General features: G+C 44.4%; 1 protein-coding gene across 1 annotated transcript in view; it reads left to right on the forward strand.

Moving 5' to 3' along the window:
• The first annotated feature begins 11,829 nt into the window (after positions 1–11,829).
• Positions 11,830–19,705, forward strand: part of ACSS1 (acyl-CoA synthetase short chain family member 1) — a 60,566-nt gene continuing 52,690 nt past the window's right edge. Inside the window, exon 1 of the mRNA XM_084829184.1 lies at positions 11,830–12,350. Coding sequence (XP_084685310.1) covers positions 12,008–12,350 — 343 coding nt within the window. The 5' untranslated portion in view covers positions 11,830–12,007. The remainder of the gene's footprint in view (positions 12,351–19,705) is intronic.

The following is a 19,705-nucleotide window of genomic DNA, read 5'->3' on the forward strand; positions in this document are numbered from 1 at the left end:
ACTACTTCTAATCAAATCCAGGCTATAACCTACAAGGCCCTGACATTAACATTGGTTTTACTAATTAGCAACATCTTTGGGTGTAGCATTTTAGTTTTTCTAATAAACATTTGTTGGTAAATACATAATTTTTTAAGGTGTACACTATGGACAGATAGCATGGCCAATGGTCAGGGATGATGGGAACTGCAGTTCAAAGACATCTGAGAGACCACAGGTTCTCCACCCCTGTTGAGTGTTAGAATCGTATAGCAAGCATAAGCTAAAATTGACCCATGCTTTGAATTTCCAATTTACTGAGATTGTAGCTCCCTACCATCTGGAAAAAAAACCTTTTGAAATATGAAGTAAGACAGTGGTTGTAGGTTGTGATCTTGATATGTGATGTGGCATTTATGAGATCAGTCACCATACCAACATTATCCACTTTTTTTCCTATCACCACTGTGTAAAAATGGTTGTGAAAATGTAGAAAATCTGAAACAAAAATAGTATTAAAAGATTGGCTGTACTTTGTATGACTGTATAAACTCACAGACCTTGTATACTTTCCCTTCTCTGAAAGAGAGAATTGGCCCACAGTCACATTCTAACAGACATATTGAACTATGTCCAATTTTTTCTGCCAGCCAAATTTTATCTGAAAATGATTTAAAGGTTTTATTAAAATCTAGTTAATTCTAGTCTGGAAAGAGTCCTAATAGAGATCAACATGTGAGTAAACATGTAGCAATGTTCTTACCTGGAGCAGGAATCCCATCTAGACAATACATAGACAAGCATATGGAGAGAGAGTTCTGAGAAAACCATTGACCAGGGAAGTTTTAGAAAATATTATTCAGAACATCAGAGTATTAAAAACACTATGATCAGCAGCTGCTCTGGATTTCTGTCCTAATACATGTTTTGAAACACTCTCAAAATAGCTAGGCTTGGTTGGAATGAACAGGAAGGGATGATAAGAGATTGGGGATGAAGTAATTATTTGTGAGAGACTCAAAATATTGAGTCCTAAAAGTGAAATTGTAGCGAACATGATTAATAATGATGGGTAAAAGCTTATTTAATCAGAAATTAGGCTTTACGAGAGCCATGGTTTGGCACATTTAAAGCCTAATCCTGATTCAGCAGCATTGGCAAACACGTTTATCTGGGCCGTGTAATGCTGGCACTAGGCATGCTATTGCATTTATGACCATCCCTCCTGCATGACATAGATGGCATGTATGTTTTTGCTTATCACACTGGAGAACAGCCGCCAGCTTTCACTGAAAAACAAAACAAAACACAGAATAAAAGACAAATATTAAATAAAAGACAAATAAAATAGAATAAAAGATAAACTTAAGAAGCTTCTTGAAGATGTACCTGTTCACTCAGGCTTTCCCTGACCTATGATCACATCGCTCTGTTTTACTGATTTTGCAATGTTATGTACGTATGACATTTATATCCCACCTTTTTTCCTCCTCAAGTAACCCAAGGCAGCATACATAATCCTCCTCCTCTCCATTTTAGCCTCACAACAACCACCCTGTGAGGTAGGTTGGGCTGTGAGTCTGTGACTGGCCCATTGTCACCCAGTGAGCTTCCATGGCTGAGTAGGGATCTCCCAACTCCCAGTCCAACATACTAGCCACTATACCACACTGGTTCTCACTGGTTTTTACGTGGATTTTTATATTGTTTTTTTTAATGTATTTCTTGTATAAGCAGCTTAGAGATCTTATGATATGAAGAAGCACATAAGTAGTTTAATCAATCAATCAATTCCCAAACATGAATTTTTCACCCCTCTCCTTTTTAGGCACCATAAAACTACCCCTGTCCAGCTGTGCTGTCTGTCTTACCAAGTTCTCCCTACATCCCCTTGTTTCTGTTGCTTTGGGCCTCTCTTTTCACTCTCTGTGCCAGGAATGGGGAACTTGTGAACCTCTAGATGCTGCTGGATTACCAAACTCCTATCAGCTCCAACTAGGATGGCTAATGGTCAAAAGTGATGGGAGCTGTAGTCCTAACAACATCCAGAAGGCCAAAGGCTCCCCATCCCTGCTCTGTGCAAACCTTACACACACACACACACACACACACACACACACACCCCTACCTTTCCACTCTAAGTTGTTTCCTCTTTTCAGAGACACAATCCCAGCTCTGAGGGAGGGTTTGTGTGTGCATGTGTGGAAGGGGAGGGTGTATTTTGTGAACTCTTGTTATACCAGACCCATTATTGATGGATGGTACACAAAGTGGACACAGTAAGTAGAAGTCATGATTTTTGCCATCTCACCAAAACCATAACCAATTTTTGATAATGAAAACCTGAAATAAGGTTACATTTTATGCGAGACTGTCACTATACCTCAGTTATGGAGGGGCAATTTCAGGCTGTGTTGCAATAGAAATAAAATATACTAGAATGGCATTTCCAAAACTAAACCCTTTCATATTAATATTATTCTAATGTATACCTCTTTTACTTATTATTGTGCTGCTTTTGCCTGTGTTGAATCATTGGCTGATGCAACTACAATGGTGCTAGTAAACAGCAAGAATAAATGTTACAAATGTTATTTTAGAAATAACCCTCCCTTCCCATCTGGAATGTTTAAAATAGAAACATGCATAATGCTGTAAGTAATTCCACATTCTTTTTAATTTATCTGGGTTAGAACAACATTTTCAGTCATATTTACATGTTTTCACTTTGCCATATGGACAGTTAGATCCTAGGATTTAAAAGTATTTACGGAATTAATGATAACAGAGGAGTGTGGGGGAGGACATTAAAAAAAATGAAATGTGAAAAAAATGAGATTATTTAGATTTTAATTTGGGGGAGGGGAACTATGAGATTGACTGGATTATATATTTCTTTGGCTTTCCCCCTGTTTTTAATAAGGAGCAACTCCAGCCTCTGAATTCACATTTTCTAAAAGGGAAGGCTGTGTGTGTGTTTGTTGCAGAAACATCTGTATTCTGTCATTACCAAATGGCTTAGTGATATTAATTTTTAACTAGCATTTTATCTAGGTTTATCCCATCTTGCTGCTTGATGGGAGTTTGAAATTGAAAGATTATAAGCAAATGTGGTGTTTTAAGAGATTGCCCCCCAGAGGATAATATGGGTTATTGCACATGGGAGAGAAAGTGGAGTGAAAGCCATATAGAAAGATGCTGTGGTTTTCTCCAGAGACCACATATAAACTACAGGGTATTATCCAGGTCTCATTTTGCACAATATTGGTTTGCATTGCTTATAGCAGGGGTGGGCGACCTGTGGCCCTAGGGTAGGTCTAATTTCATGCAGCCCTCAGCTTAGTTTCATAATATAAGCCCACTTGCAAGTGATCAGTTCAGACTTCTGGAAAAAGTGATCTGTCCCTTCCTTGGCAGCCTGCTGCATGGGGAGGAAGGCTTATGGGGAGAGAGAAAGGGGTGGCAGAAAGAGAAATGGGGTGACACCTCCCCCCCTTTGGTTCTGGCCTTGCCCACGCTGGCTTCAGCCCTGCTCTCTATCAATATGCGCCCTTTGATGTTACCCACAAGGAAATGGGGCCCTTGACAGAAAAAAGGTTGCCCACCCCTGGCTTATAGCACGTTTGCCATGAACCTCCTGTTTTTTCCTCTGCTCTGGTCTAAAGAACTTTTCCTTATGAGAGTGCATAAGCATTTAGTTCTACTGGAGGTGTGTGTGTGTGTAGGCAAGAAATTGGTAATGGTTATTTCACTGCTCCACTGAATGGTGAGAAGTTGAGGATAGCTTTAACAGGCCAACCTTTGTAGAAGAGTGCACTGGTAAAATATAAGATCTCAGAGAGAGAGAGAGAGAGAGAGAGAGAGAGGTATGTATGTACGCATGCATGCATGCAGAAAACCTAACCTAAGATATAAACAAACAAAACCAAAATTTCCTCTAAAATGCCTAGGCAGGTCTTAACCTGGTACTGGAAATATTGTATTTATCTAGGCTGGAAATTCTTTTGTCCTTTGTGATTCATGGGAATGACCTTCATCATTCCTTCTAACAAGGAACTCAGCTGGGTGAGTGCCAACAGGACTGTAGCCAAAACAGGGCCACTGAGAAACAAGACAGAAGGGTCAGCATGCTTGTGGGAATCTTTGGAGGGTGGTGGGGGGAACCTAAAGGAGCAAAACCTCCATCAAACATCCCGATGAGGACTCAACATGCTCAGTGGCCACAAAATGCTATTTGTTTGTTGGGAGGAAAAATGGAGAACTGGGGAGAGGGGAAATGGAATGGGGTATGCTAGAAGAGGGCATTGGCTGGTTGTCTGGAACATTGAACAGAAGCACTCCAGACTGCAACATTTTGTTGCAGGTCCCACTGGTATTATGTTTTTAATCTACCACAGTTTTTGCATTTTTACTAGTACTTAACAAAGATGCTTAACCACAATATAGAAAAAAATAAATGTTCAAGAATACCCTTTGAACTGTGCAAAGGAGGCCACAAGAACATGAGCATGATTGGACTTGGTTCCACCTCCGGCAAAAAGTCACAATGCTCAGTTCCTCTACATACATTCTTATTCTGTTTTAAATGAAGAAATTTGTCCAATTCAGAGCCGGACAATGTACATCACAGCAAAACCCACATGATTCATGAATGTTGTTTGTGCAGACTGCAGGTTCCAGGTGCTTGATTTGGTGCCTTAAATGGTGTAAGAGTTTTAAAGCCACTTTGGATGGCTTTAAAAGGGGGTTGGACAAATTCATGGGGCTATCAATGGCTACTAGTCCTGATGGCTATAGGCCACCTCCAGTATCAGAGGCAGTATGCCTATGTACACCAGTTGCTGGGGAACATGGGTGGGGGAGTGCTGCTGCATACATGTCCTGCCTGTGGGCTTCCCGTGGACACCTGGTTGGCCACTGTGTGAAGAAAATGCTAGACCAGATTGACCTTTGGTTTGATCCAGCAGGGCTCTTCTTATGATTTTAAGAGTTGTTTTAACCCACGAATAAGCCACAGTGTCTGGGTTTGCACAACACAAAGCATCCACTGATTGTGTCATGGCCCATCTTCAGCACTGCAGCGGACCTTATGGTTTAAAGCCAGAATCAGATCAGAAGTGGTCCAGAAAGGCCTATTCAGCCTGTGGAATGTCAGAAGCACGGTGAGCTTATCTCTGTCGGTTTTCTCAGCGGAAAGCAGGCTACTCCCATTCAGCTGGTAGCTTCGGCCTTGACAGGGAAGGAAGCTGGCAGCTTCTCTGTGAGAACCTAACAGAAGGGGGGGGGGTTCAAAGGTGTCACACAGTTGAAGTGTCACCCCTGAAGGGCAGAATGGAGACACCGTTTAGGCAGGGGTCTTGTTGATGGGCTAAAATAAGTTGTCAATTAGTTGTTTTGGAGGAGGGCTATTGCAGCCACACCTTCGCCTTTAAGCAGATGCCCAGGCTTGGAGCCTTTGTTAGGAACTTTTTTGCCTTTACTGCATCAAATCCTCTCTGTTTGGACTTGTTGGACCTTCTTGAGGCACTCTTCACATGGACCCTCCATCCAATTTGGATTCTCGTCACTTTGAACTCTGTTTTGTTAAGAACTTGCCATGAAAAGTATTGCTATACTTTTCATAGACCTTGAATTCTTGTTTGTTATGGATTTTGACCCACGTAGCATGAAGATATCAAAGTGGAAGCTATGGTCATCAAAATCTCTGCGTGTGTGGGATTACTTTGGATTTACTCTTGGACTTCTCTTGATTCTTGGATTTGATGGGCCTTGACCATGTAGCACTGAGTTTCCAGTGAAGATTTCAAGGTTGGACTAAACCTCTGCTTGTGTGGATTTGTTTAGGTCTTTTTCTAGAACCCTTGTGTTGGATTGCCTGGGATAAATAATGCCAGGAATCTTCTGAGGCCCTTTCCCTGTATTTGAAAACCCTTGTCTTGGATTGCCTTGGATGGATTATGCCAGGAATCATTCAAGCTCTTTGCCCTGTATTCCGAGCTGTAGGGGTTACAACAGGGAAACCAAGTTGTCTGGATCTCTGACATGATTATAGTTATTAGCTTTGGATTGTTTTGGAATTACTTATGGAGCCTACAGCTAATGGTCACCAGCTATATGATTCCTGAAGAATGTAACCATTAAGTTTTTACTGTGGGATTTGCTGCAATTAAAAAGCCTCACTGATTTGGGGTGTCCTGTATCAAAATGCCAGAGTGTGTGCTTTGACGGATTGGGCCCATGACAGATCAGAGGTTAATTATGCAAAATGGCAGCACACGCACACAGCATACAACCCGATAAATCATGGGTTGATTAATGAACCCACAATTTACTGCCATTACGTGCGAACCAGGTCATAGAGTTACATCCAACATTATACTAGTGGACTTCCACTCAAGCACTGGGACTTTCCCTTTCCTTCCTCCCCCTGTAGCCTCCAGCATCCCCCACAAATCTATTTCAGTGGGTCCCCTAGAGCAGAATTTTTTGGGTTCACCAGGGGCTACAGCGGAATCTGTTCCACTAGCAGGTGCTATTCCACTGCCAGAAAAACACTATTGGATGCAATCCATACAAATATTCTTACATCTGTAACAACTCAATTATATTTGACCTAATAAATCCCACTTGGGCTTTGGTTAGTTCAATATCAAGATTTCATTGCTTCGAACATATTCTCAAAAGTTACTGCATACATGCTCCCCCCACAATCCAAAAGCTGTGGCTGTATGTGTAAACTTAAAAAAACCCTAAGGAATGGGGAGAAAGGATGTTGTATACCTTATTAAAAAAAAGAAGCTTCAGTGTTAACAATAAAGGAGGCATTGAAAGATGCTTGATCTGTTAGGGATGTTTAGTGATTGCAATATGGTCTAATCCTAATTTGAAATATAAATTGCAAATGAAAATTTGGCAAAGCTAAAAAAAGAGGAAGTCTAAAATTCTACTGATCACCTGTTCAGGAGAAGGAGCAGGAATTCAGTCCTCTTGCTAAACAGCTAATTGCTGAGATTTTTGTGTTTTAAAAGAGCTCTGAATGCACAGGCCTAGTAGCTCCATGTGCCGTATTGGATTCATTGTATGTATTACCTGTTTAGAATTCAAGCAATTGCGGTTCATGTTGTATACACTTGGACTTTATTTCTCCCTTGTTTATTTATATTTCAGTATACTTCAGATTTTACTGAACCTATCACAATCTCTGTTGGCATCCTGTTTCTGAAGTAAATGTTGGTCATGCATACCACAATGAACCATCACCTTTCATTTTCTTGTTATAGCAAAGAATCAGTAGTCAGTAGTGCTTCTAAAAGGTGTTGCGCATGTGATGAACAGAAGAGGGCAATGTTCAATTATTTTTCATTGCTAGAACAAGAACAACTAGACTGGATAAGGAATAGTTGCTGAAGAAAGAAGTGACCTAAGGTAGATCTCAGTGCACCAGTGAATCACTGTGCAATTTCCAGCAAAGCTTTGGTCTCATCCTGAAAGGCATTTCATAGTTCTTAAGCAAGAATATTTGCAGTCTTTGTGGGGTTGCCTTTGAAGATGTTCAGAAGCTTTAACTGGTGGGAAATGTGGCTGTTCAGGGGGGCAGATCAGAACATATAACATCAATTTTGCACCAGTTCTGGGCCCAAGTGAAAGTGCTGGCATTAACCTTAAAACCCCTAAAGAGTTTTTGACCAGGTTATCAAAAGGACCATCTATTCTCCAGAGCCCTAGTATCCATTGGTGCCAATCGAAGTTTTTTTTTCTTAGCTTAATTGACATGCAGGGAAAAACGGGGATTGCAGATGTGGAGCGAAGGGCTAACACCCTCAATCCCCCCTGCATGGCAATTACACCGAGAAAAAAAATTCAAATTGTGCCAATGGGAGGCTTTTTTAAAGCTTAATTGCCATGCAGGGAGGGGGATTTCCAGGGGGATTGCAGTTGAGGAGGGAAGGGTTAACCATCCCCTCCCTGTGTGATATCTCTCCCCCCCACCCCATGGCACTTAAGCCATCATGCCAATGGAATCTTTTTTTGAGATTTAATTGCATGGGGTGGAGCCAATTTTCCTCCAGAAAGGAGGGAGGTGGGGGAGAAGCAGGGGAAAAGAGTGGGCAAGAAAGAGAGAGACTGTTTTTTGTCTTCCTGAAGGTTAAACATTTGGGGGTGACCCCCTGATTCAACCTTGGCTTGCTTTTGTGAAATTAGTCTTCTGTCAAATTTTTGAAACTCAATTTTGGTGCAAAAGTTGGCATTTTTAAGTGAGAGTGGGGAGAAAGGGCTCATGAAAAACCATCCTCCTTTTTTCCATTTTTCATACCATTGCAAATTTATTTTAATTGAAGAGGAACTACTGATTTGGGATGATCTAGGGCAGGTTTCAAATTAATAGAAGACTTTCTTTTATTTGAGGTAATTTGGATGAGAAATTAATTGGCTGACTTTACCTTCTGTGACATTTAAATAAATCCTTGTAATTGTTTCTAAATTTGTGCATATAAATTAGCATATACAAATTTTTAAGTGCCTAGCAACGGCCCTGCCTCGGAGTAAGCCCTACTGAACTCAGTGGGATTCAATTCTGAATAGACATGCATAGGTTTGTGCTGTTAAGCAGAGACTGGTAAACTCATACTTTCCAGTTCAGAAAAGGAAGCCAATTATTATTAGCTTATTAGCTGAGATAATTACAGAACTATTCCTTGTGAGCCTCTCAGCAACCAGCATACATTTTATTGCAAACAGGCTTTCTGACTTTAATAATGAGCTCTCAGCAGGAAGGGAATCGAGAATCTATTACCAGATAAAGCATATATACCTAAATGATTAGTAAAGAAACAGCAATTCAAGGTGGGCCAAGCGCCTATTGAAACTGTAGGGAGAAAAGCAGCATTTACAAATCTCTACAATAATAATGTTAATATAATATTTATTTATACTTCATACCGTTCTGAATGTTTGGGAAAGATTACTTCCAAACTCAATCATAAAACGCTCTTCATAAATAACTGAGAATTTTAAGCTTGATCTGTAAAGTTGAAGAAACAGAGAACTGTAATAACCTCCAAGTTAAAATGTATTTATTTACCTAGAATTTTGTAACATGTAGCCCCGAATTCTTTAATGAAAAGTGGATTCCCCGACTGCTGTTTTTAAAGAAAAACTGACCAATGCAGAGGAGAGCAAGCAAAATGACCATGGCCTGCAGCAGCTCCCTTATAGGCAGTGGTTGCAACATCTCAGACTCTTTAGTTAGAAAAAAGGTGAGTAAGGATGGACATGATAGAGGTGTATAAAATTATGCACGGTGTGGAGAAAGTGAATTATGGTGTTTCTCTCAATACTAGAACCTGGCATTGTCCTATGAAGTTGAATGGTGGGAGATTCAGGACAGATAAAAGCACATAGTTAAACTATGGATTTCACTACCAGAAGATGTAGTGATGGCCATCAACTTGGGTGGCTTTAAAAGGGGGTTAGACAAATCCATGGAGGATAAGGCTATCAATGGCTACTAGTCATATTGGCTACATATTACCTCCAGTATCAGAGGAAATATGTGTATGAATACCAGTTGCTGGAGAACTTGAGCAGGATGGTGCTATTGTGCTCATGCTCGGCTTGTAGGCTTCCCATACGCATCTGATTGGCCACTGTGTGAACAGAATGCTGGACTAGATAGATCTTTGGTCAGATCCAGCATGGCTGTTCCGATGTTCTTATGACCTCATATGTGACAAAATGGCTACTCACTAAATTATATTTATTTCATTTCTATACCGCTCAATAGCTAAAGCTCTCTGGAGGCTCACAACAGTTCACAAAATCACAAACCACAGATACAAGATAATAAAATACAGCATAAAATTTCAATATGCAAAATTTAAAACAATTTAAACAGCTAAAAACAATTTCAATAAAATACTAAACCTGTTAAAGACAGTTGACATAAAGGCCCCATCACATGCTATTAAATGCCTGGAAGTCGAGGGCAGTCTTAACCTGGTGCCAAAAAGATGAGTGTTGGTGTCAGGTGGGCCTCAGTGGGGAGATCATTCCACAATCGGGGCTACCACTGAGAAGGCCCTCTCTCTTGTTGCCACCTTCCGAGCCTCCCTGGGAGGTGGCACTCAGAGGAAGGCCTCAGATGTTGATCCTAGTGTCCAGGTAGGGATCAGGAGAGGCGTTCTGTCAGGTATTGAAGTCCTGAGCCGTGTCAAGCTTTATAGGTTAAAACCAGACCCTTGAATTGAGCTCGGAAACATACATGCAGCCAATGCAAGTGGGCCAGAATTGGTGTTATATGCTCAGCCTTTCTGGTCCCAGTTATTAATATGGCTGCCATATTTTGCATAAGCTTCAATTTCTGAACAGTCTTCAAGGGCAGCCCCACATAGAGTACATTGCAGTAATCTAACTTGGAGGTTACCAGAGCATAGGTTACTAAAACCAGGTTATCTCTGTCCAGAAAGGGGTGTAGCTGGGCCACCAGCTGAAGAAACTGATTGCAGTGTGGCTGTGACCAGGGGTACCTTCGTCCAATTTTGGCTGGTGGTCCAAATGCACCCTTTCCTGGTGAAGGAGGTTCTTGTCGCAGTGACACATGCTTTAGTCACGTCCTAGTTAGACTGCTGCAACACACTCTACGCGGGGCTGTCGTTCAAGATGCTCGGAAACCTCAGCTGGTGCAAAATGTGGCAGCCAGACTGCTGTATGGACTACATTACATTGGTCTTACAACAGTTGCACCGGCTGCCGATTTGTTTCCCAGCCCAATCTGAGGTGCCGGTTTGTACCTATATGTATCGTACGCTGCTTTGAGGGCCATTGGCAGAAAGATGGTGCAGAAATATTTTAATAAAATAATAAACAAATTGTAAGCCTGTACATATCAGTCAATCTTAAAGGAAATCAACCCTGAGTGCTCATTGGAAGGACAGATACTGAAGCTGAAGCTCAAATATTTTGGCCACCTAATGCGAAGAGAAAACTCCCTGGAAAAGACCCTGATGCTGGGAAAGACTGAGGGCAAAAGGAGAAGGGGACGGCAGAGGATGAGATGGCTAGATGGCATCACCGATGCAATGAGTATGAATTTAAGCACACTCCGGGAGAGAGCGCAGGACAGGAAGGCCTGGCGTGCTATGGTCCATGGGGCACGAAGACTCGGACACGACTGAACAATGCGAAGAGAAAACTCCCTGGAAAAGACCCTGATGCTGGGAAAGACTGAAGGCAAAAGGAGAAGGGGACGGCAGAGGATGAGATGGCTAGATAGCATCACGGATGCAATGAATACGAACTTGAGCACACTCTGGGAGAGAGCGCAGGACAGGAAGGCCTGGTGTGCTGTGGTCCATGGGGTCACGAAGAGTCGGACACGACTGAACAACAACAACAACATATTTACTAAGAAGTTCCATAGAGTTCAGCTGAGCTTGTTCCCAAGTAGTGTATAGGATTGTGGCCTATAACAGCGGTGTTGCTAGGCCAGGTCCTTGGTCCAGAACCTATTCCTCACAGCCGAATGCCCATGGAAAGTTTTTTTTGTCAGATTTAATTGCCTCGAAGGGGAAAATTTTGAAGGGGGGCTGCCCCATACGCGGCAACCCCGCACAAACAAAATCCCCCCTCGCGCGGCAATTCGGCTCAGACTAAATCTTCCCGTTGGTACCACCCCAACTCCCCCCCCCAGCTTAACCGCGCGGCGCCTCAGGCGGCAGCTCCATCTGCGCGTCGTGCGGGCGGGGCGGGGCGCTTGCTGGCGAACACTACAGGGTCGTGCCGTTCCTCTGCTCCTTTGTGAACAACGTTAAAACGTTTTGCACTCGCGGGGCGGGGGAAGGCGGGACAGGCGTGGCGCGGCGGCGGCGGCGGCGCGGGCTTGGCACAGCCGCCTCAGGGCCTCCGCGAGGCGCGCAGTTCCCCAGGCGCGTCCCCGCTCGCTCCTCTGGCCCGGCGGAGGCGGCGCCGCGCCGGCCGGGCAGCCCCTCGCCCACCACCCCCGCACCGCGGGGTCTCTGGCGGCGGCCTCATGGCGACCCCGGCCGCGGCGGCCGTGGCCCGCAGCCACCTGCTGAGCGCTCTCAGCCGGCAGCCGCGGAGGCTCTGGGGCCGGAGCAGGCCGAGCGCCCCCTGGGGACGCCCCGCTTCCACCCGCCGGAGCGGCGGCGGCGAGGGGGCTCCGGCGAGCGCCCCCTTCCTGAAGGGAAGCTACCGGGAGCGGCGCGAGCGGGCGGCCGAGGCGCCCGGGCCTTTCTGGGGGGCGCTGGCCCGGGAGGCGCTGCTGTGGGACGCCGCGCACCACACGGACTGCGAGTGGGATTTCGCGCGGGGCCGCGTCCGCTGGTTCCTCGGCGGCCGCTTGAATGTGGCGGGTAAGGAAGGAGCCCCTTCCCGGGGCGGCGGGGGGCGGCGGCGCGACGAGGCGCTGCCCTGGAGCTCCGGCCCCTGCTCTCTCCCGAGCGCGGAGCTCTCGAGTCGCGCGTTGCGTTGGTGTGTGAATGCCAGCGGTGAGGGTTTATTGACCGCCTGGCTCCGAAGGCGAAAGATGCGGCGTCCTCTGCAGTGCCTGGAAGTCACGCCCAACCCAAGTGGAAGCCCTGCCCTTCTAAGCCGATGTCCGTGCGCCGTGATAACGTGACTGCTACTCGATGGGGAAAGGGGGGGGGGCGGCTTGTTCTGCACATGCTCAAAAGCACCGTCGTTTCGTTAGTTTTATGCCTCCCAGGTCTGCCCTGGTGTTGGAAGCAGGTTCTGAAGGGCCCGACTCGCACTCGTAGGTTCTGGAGGCGTGTTCGAGAGGCCACACGCTAGAGTGGCAGAGCGCATGCTTTTGTGTACAGAAGGTCCTGGGTTCAAAACATCCCTTGCATTTCCAGTTAAAAGGACTGCTGGACCAGGAAAAACTTCCTCTCGGATCTTGAAGAGCTGCTGCCAGGCAGAATAGACAGTACCGGGCAAAATGAACGATGGCTCCTGGTATAATGCAGATTTCCCTGATTGGTGCCCTCTGGATGTATAATAGCCCAGCTTTATGGTGGTTATAGTCCAACACATCTTGAGGGCACCAGGTTGAGGAAGGCTGCCCTACACTCTATCCAGGGGATCACAAAAGCTCTCAGAGATGCACAGTAGACAATAGGAGGAAGGCGTGTGAAATATGAAGAAAAATTATACCAGCCTTCCCCAAACTGGTGCCCTCTGGGTGTGTGGGACTACAGCTCCCAGCATCCCCAACCATCAGTGGTCCTGCTAGCTGGGGCTCATGAGAGTTGTAGTCCAAAACATCTAAAGGGCAACAGTTTAGGCAAGGCTGGGATCATTTTTCTTCATATTTCACAGGCCTTCTCTTCTGCTGTCTATTATGGGGATTATGGGAGTTGTAGGGAGGGCAACCAGGTTAGGGAAGGCTGGTGTGGGAGATTCATTTGAAATCTTTCAGGACATTTCCAGCAAAAACAAAGACTTGTGCCATCTTAAAGGCTAACATACATAACATAATAATTTGTTAATCTTTAAGATGTTCTTTGTTGTTTCTATGATCATAGGTGTCTTATGCTGTGTGATGATTCTCTGGATTTTAATATCATTACATGACATGCTTTTAGCTGCTTTGGTTTTTATGTGGATGGTAAAAGCAGAACTAAAATGTTATAAATTAATAAATATTGCATTTCCCCAGCATTTAAATGCTTTGTCTCTGTGAAAAGGTTTTTTTTTTTTTTAAATGGAGTATTTCCATTGTTTCTTAGAATGCCATGTGGAATGTGGTTGTGCCCGTGTCACAGGGCACCTATTAGATAGTGTTTGTGATATCACTTGTGATGAGTGACACAGCATTTCCCCTCTTTGCCTTATTTATTTATTTTGTGACAGCAGTGTAAATGAAAGTTTAATGTAAACAAAAGATAGCACCCTGGCAAAAATCACTTAGAAAGCTTTCCCTTACATTTACATAGGTTTTTTTTTAATTGCAAAATAGTGTATGATGGATCTTTGCATTAAGCTCTCCTAGACAGCAACCTTGCACATCCTTGGTTTGGCAGTTGTGCACTATTTTGAGAGTATGAGCAGTGGGACAAAGGTACCCTTGGAGCACAGATGCAGAACCTCCTGCCTGCTGAGGTTCTGCATCTGGCCTGCAGAACCTCCTCAGGTTCCTCCAGGGGGCAGGGCGTCATAGAATCATAGAATAGTAGGGTTGGAAGGGGCCTACAAGACCATTGAATCCAACCCCCTGCTCAACGCAGGAATCCAAGTCAGAGCATCCCTGACAAATGGCTGTCCAGCCAGCCTCATCTTGAATGCCTCCAGTGTGGGAGAGCCTACTACCTCCCCAGGGAATTGGTTCCATTGTTGTATTGCTCTAACAGTCAGGAGGTTTTTCCTGCTGTTCAGCCAGAATCTGACTTCCTGTAACTTGATCCCATTATTCCGTGTACTCCACTGTGGGATGATCAAGAAGAGATCCTGTCCTTCCTCTCTGTGACAACCTTTCAAGTACTTGACGAGTGCTATCATATCTCCCCTCCATCTTCTCAAGGCTAAACATGCCCAGTTCTTAAAGGCTTGGCCTTTCAGCCCTGTCTGGTGATGGAATCTCCCCCTGGAGGAATCCCTACAGAGTGCATGCTGCCTACCTGGGAACAATGCATGCTGCGTGAAGCCACCGACTGGGCTGGCACCTGGAGGAGTGACTAGGGATTAAGGCTTAGAGGGATGGAGGCCTTAAATGATGACTTGCTGTACTGAAGGTATGGCTCATGGTGATTCCACAGTTGCCACTGCTTGTCTTGTGTGTGGATCAGGAGAAACGGAGGATGAATGCCACATTTGTAGGTTTATTTTAAATATTTTTATACTGCCTCTGGAGTCAAAGCCTTCTCAACGCAGTTTGCAAGATAAAATGATAAAACAATAAAATATAAAATACAGTTAATTAAAACAGCAGCATAACAATATTTAAAATAACAGTGACAGCTAAAAAAAAGTCCCAATTTATAAAATAAAGATTTGCATCCATGCATTTAAAAGCAGGCTGGAACATCCAACTCTCTGAGGCCCATTTAAAAACAGTGGCCTGGTTCAGATGCAACAACAACTAGGTTTTTCTTCTTCTTCTGTTCTTGTGAATGAGCCAGCATGCTAGTCACCGTGGCACTTCTGCTCCCTCTTGTTTTTTCCTGCCAGCGGGAGCAGCTAAACAATCCAGGGACACACTGTCCCTGGGTTATCTAGCATAATTTCCAAACTCTGGCTTGTCTGTCCCTTCACAAGCCAGAGTTGGAGTCAAGAGTTTGGCGCATGGAGCCACAGTGACTAGTATGCTGACTTGTTCATGACAACCCAGGGTTTAAAAAAGTTAGTACTTTAAATTGGGCTTGAAAATGCACTGGCAGCCAGTGCAACTGGTACAGAAATGGTTGTATTTTCTGATAGCCTAGTCTCCACAAGAAAATGGGCAGCTGCATTCAGTACCAGCTGAAGTTTCTGAACCATCTTTAAAAGCAGTTCCACATAGAGGGCATTACAGTAGTCTAGCAACCAAGCATGAACGACTGTAGCAAAGTCCACTTTATTCAGATAGAGATGCAGGTGAATCAGCCAAAGCTGATAAAAGGAACCCCTCGTACATGATGTCATCTGTGTTTCCATAGTTAGCTCCAAGGCTGCATACCGAAGATGTGTCTTTCTACATTTGAACTTCCCATGTAGGGTTTCTGCCCTAGTATAGGCAGTATGATGGTACTGGTTGACTTGGGATGCCTCCAAATGACAGCTTTTCTAACCACCTAGCATGCTGACATGAGGATCAGCATGGTCCCTTTATGGATAGCAGCTGCAAGGTGCAGTGATTCAGACTTTACATCATGGCATGGCAGTATCATATCACAGTGCTCCAGAAACATTTCATGCATTTGACTGTACAGTTGCTAGCAAGTAGCTATTTTGTTAGATTCATAATTCTGGTCTTGTTTGCGATAATTATACTCCACTGATCTATCCAAATGCACAAGCTGCCAGTTGTATTTTGTCAGACCATTACAAAAGACTCTTAAAAATTTGAGAATAGTTTCCTTCTTGAAAACTTGCTGGCTTAGATCTTAAGTGGCTCCTCTGCTCATGCGCGGGAGGGGGGCAATTTCTGACAACTCCCACCTCCATCTGCAGCCCTCCTCCCCACACCATATCCCACACTATTCCCAAGGGTATTGCAAGTCCCAGGAGCAGATCTTTTGAGTGGGAGGTACAGGGAGCTGCAAAGGGGAAGGTGGGAAAGCCCTGTTTTGGGAATGTGAACTCATTTCTGTCCATGGAAAGCAAGTTAGAATCCAAACCATTGATTCCAAAGCCCTTTAATCAGCTGTTCTCTTCTCCACAAGGTTGTTTAAACACACAGGTCACCCCATGTAGTCCATGTGTACCTCTTCTTTCACTCTTTTAGCCCTTCCACATGCATTTTACAAACTCTTGACTACCCTAGCTGCTCTCAAATCCTCTGGAAAGTGATGCCTGTTTTTAAAGCTAGTTTGGCCAGTTTCTCTTGTTGGGGCTGATCCTTAACTTCCCCATTCACAAACTATAGATGGGATGGGCTCAGTCCAATCATGGTCGAGTGGTGGAAAAGTGTCCGCACAAAGCTGCCCCCATTAAGAACGTAAACAGAACTGCTGTTGGAAGCTTTCCTTGCATAAGTATCAACTGTCAGATTAAAAAACACCCCGCAGTTTGCAGAGAAAAGTATGGTTGATAAGGGGCCTTCTTGTAATACATACATATACCTTTATGTATCGTGTTTGAAAAGTAGAAAGTTACAGTTGGTGATGATGGTGCATTCAGCACACTTCACCCTCAATATACAGTCAGGGCCAGAAATATTGGAACAAGGATAACTGTTTTGGCAGTTGGCCTCTGTACACCACATTGAAGTTGAAAGGAAACCCACCCAGATGGGAGCGTAGTCAGGACTTTCAGCTGTAATTCAAGGGGTTTGGAAAAAGTGGGGCACTAACCATTCAGGAAGGACAGCCAGTGGCATACACACACACCCATCGTTGGTGGCTCATAAGTAATGGAATGAATGGCTGACAATCAGCTGCATCTCCAGGTGTGGCCTGTTTCCTGGGCACCCCATGACCAATCAAGCAGATAAAAGGCCTGGAGGTGGTTCTGAGTGTGACATTTGTATTTGGTAGACATGAGGTCCAAACAGGTGTCTATGCGAGTGAGGGAGACCATCATTAGGCTGAGGAAACAAAATAAACCCATCAGAGAGATAGCAAAAACATTGGGAGTGGCCAACACAACACTTTGGGACATCCTGAAAAAGAAGGATTTAAGTGGCAAGCTCAGCAACAGCAAAATGCCTGGAAGACCACGGAAGACAACTAAAGTGGATGACTGCAGAATTCTGCTCATGGTGAAGAGGAACCCTGTCACAACATTTAGCCAGGTCAAGAACGCTCTTGAGGAGGTAGGCATGTCATCATTGTCAACATCTACAGTCAAGAGACGGCATTATGAATGTAAATACAGAGGCTTCACAACAAGGTGCAAACCACTGGTAATGCTCAAGAACAGAAAGGCCAGATTAGCCTTTGCCAGCAAACACCTAAAAAAGCCTGCCCAGTTCTGGAATAAGATTCTTTGGACTGATGAAACCAAGATTAACTTGTACCAGAATGATGGGAAGAGAAAAGTATGGAGAAGGAAAGGAACAGCTCATGATGCAAAGCATGCCACATCATCTGTCAAACATGGTGGAGGCAGTGGTATGGCATGGGCATGTATAGCTGCCAATGGAACCGGGTCACTGGTGTTTATTGATGACCTGACTGCTGATCAAAGCAGCAGGATGAATTCTGAAGTGTCTAGGGCTATACTTTCTGCTCAGATTCAGCCGAATGCTGCCAAACTGATAGGACGCTGCTTCATATTGCAGATGGATAATGACCCAAAACATACAGCAAAAGCTGCCCAAAGGTTTCTCAAGGCAAAGAAGTGGGATGTTCTTCAATGGCCAAGTCAGTCACCTGCTTTCAACCCAATAGAGCATGCTTTTCACTTACTGAAGACAAGACTGAAGGCAGAAAGACCCAGAAACAAGCATCAGCTGAAGGCAGCTGCAGTAAAGGCCTGGCAAAGCATCTTGAGGGAGGAAACTCAGCATTTGGTCATGTCCATAGGTTCCAGACTTCAGGCAGTCATTGACTGTAAAGGATTTTCATCCAGGTATTAAAGGCGATCCTTAAGTTTGAAATGATGTTGGTTTGTTCCATTACTTATGAGCCACCAACGATGGGTGTGTGTGTATGCCACTAGCCGTGCTTCCTGAATGATTAGTGCCCCACTTTTTCCAAACCCCTTGAATTACAGCTGAAAGTCCTGACTTCGCTCCCATCTGGGTGTGTTTCCTTTCAACTTCACTGTGGTGGTGTACAGAGGCCAACTGCCAAAACAGTTATCCTTGTTCCAATATTTCTGGCCCTGACTGTATTTGTTACAGGTACTGGATTTTTTTGGCCCCTGGAATGCTTGTTTTATTATTTATCTATTTAGTTTATTTAAAGTATTTTTATCCTGTTCTCAGCCAAAAAGGTCTCCTGGAGTGGTTTACATATAATCAGTAAAAAAAAGTCAGTCATGGCACGTAGGCTTGCAGTTTAAAAAGACACGACAGAGAAGGAAAAAGTAATGGGAAGGGAAGTGAGGGGAGTCAGCAGGGCTGGTGGAGTGGCCCCAGTTCCCCCTCTCTCCCACAGAACAGTCTGCTTGTTGGCTTGGAAGCCTTCTTGTGGAACTTGGCTTTGTGGTAAAATAACTCTTGTTTTTCTCCTTTTTAAAACATGCACAGGAAATGAGCCAATGTGGTGCAGTGGTTAAAGTGTTGGCCTCTCACTAGGGAGATCCAGGTTCAAATCCCCTCAGCCATGAAGCTTGCTGGGTGGCCTTGGGTGGGTTTGCACAGTCATGGAGGGAAAATAAGCCATGTGCTGGTCGCCTAAGTAGCATAATTATCCTCTCAGGGTGTAGGTTGTTGTGATGTCTGAACCCGGCAAAGGTGGCTGGCTGGGGTGGTTTACAAACCACCCTGAAACCCATGGCTTGTTCTAGGGCTTCAGAGTGGTTTGTGAACCACCCCAGCCACCCACCCTTGCTGGGTCCAGATGTCTTGACAACCCGCACCTGGCAAGGTAGTTATGCTAATTAGGCAGCTCGTGGTTGGCATGCGCGGAGACTGGCATGCAAACTTGGTCTCTCTCTCTCTCTCTCTCGGCCCAACCTACTTCATAGGTTGTTGTGAGAATAAAATAGGTGGGGATCACTTGTGATGCCTTCAGCTCCTTTGAAGAAAAATGGGATATGAATGTAATAATAATTAAGCAAACTATTTTTTCTGGTTGGGGATATTTCTTCCCCTTTATTATTTGTCTTGTATGCTGTTGTGTAACACTGTAAAATGCTTTGTGGCAATTATGTATATTTTTAAAGGCAGTTTATCATTGGTCAGTTAGTAACTGGAAAAAGGAATACCAACCAGCCTTTCAGTTTGAAGGATTTGTCATGAGATTAAAGTCTTCCTCCATCGCTGTTCCTTAATTGCAATAAGAAACCCCACTTGAGAGAAGGTTGTGCTAGAATTCTTCTCCCCCACCTCCTCTGTTTATTTAATTACACTTGCACTGATTTACCCCTGTGATTAGTTTGAATTCATACAAAACAAATACTG

This window comes from Heloderma suspectum, chromosome 1 (assembly GCF_057233095.1).
Source record: "Heloderma suspectum isolate Gila_16-S chromosome 1, 16-S_ref, whole genome shotgun sequence".
In the NCBI taxonomy this organism is placed as follows: Eukaryota; Metazoa; Chordata; class Lepidosauria; order Squamata; family Helodermatidae; genus Heloderma; species Heloderma suspectum.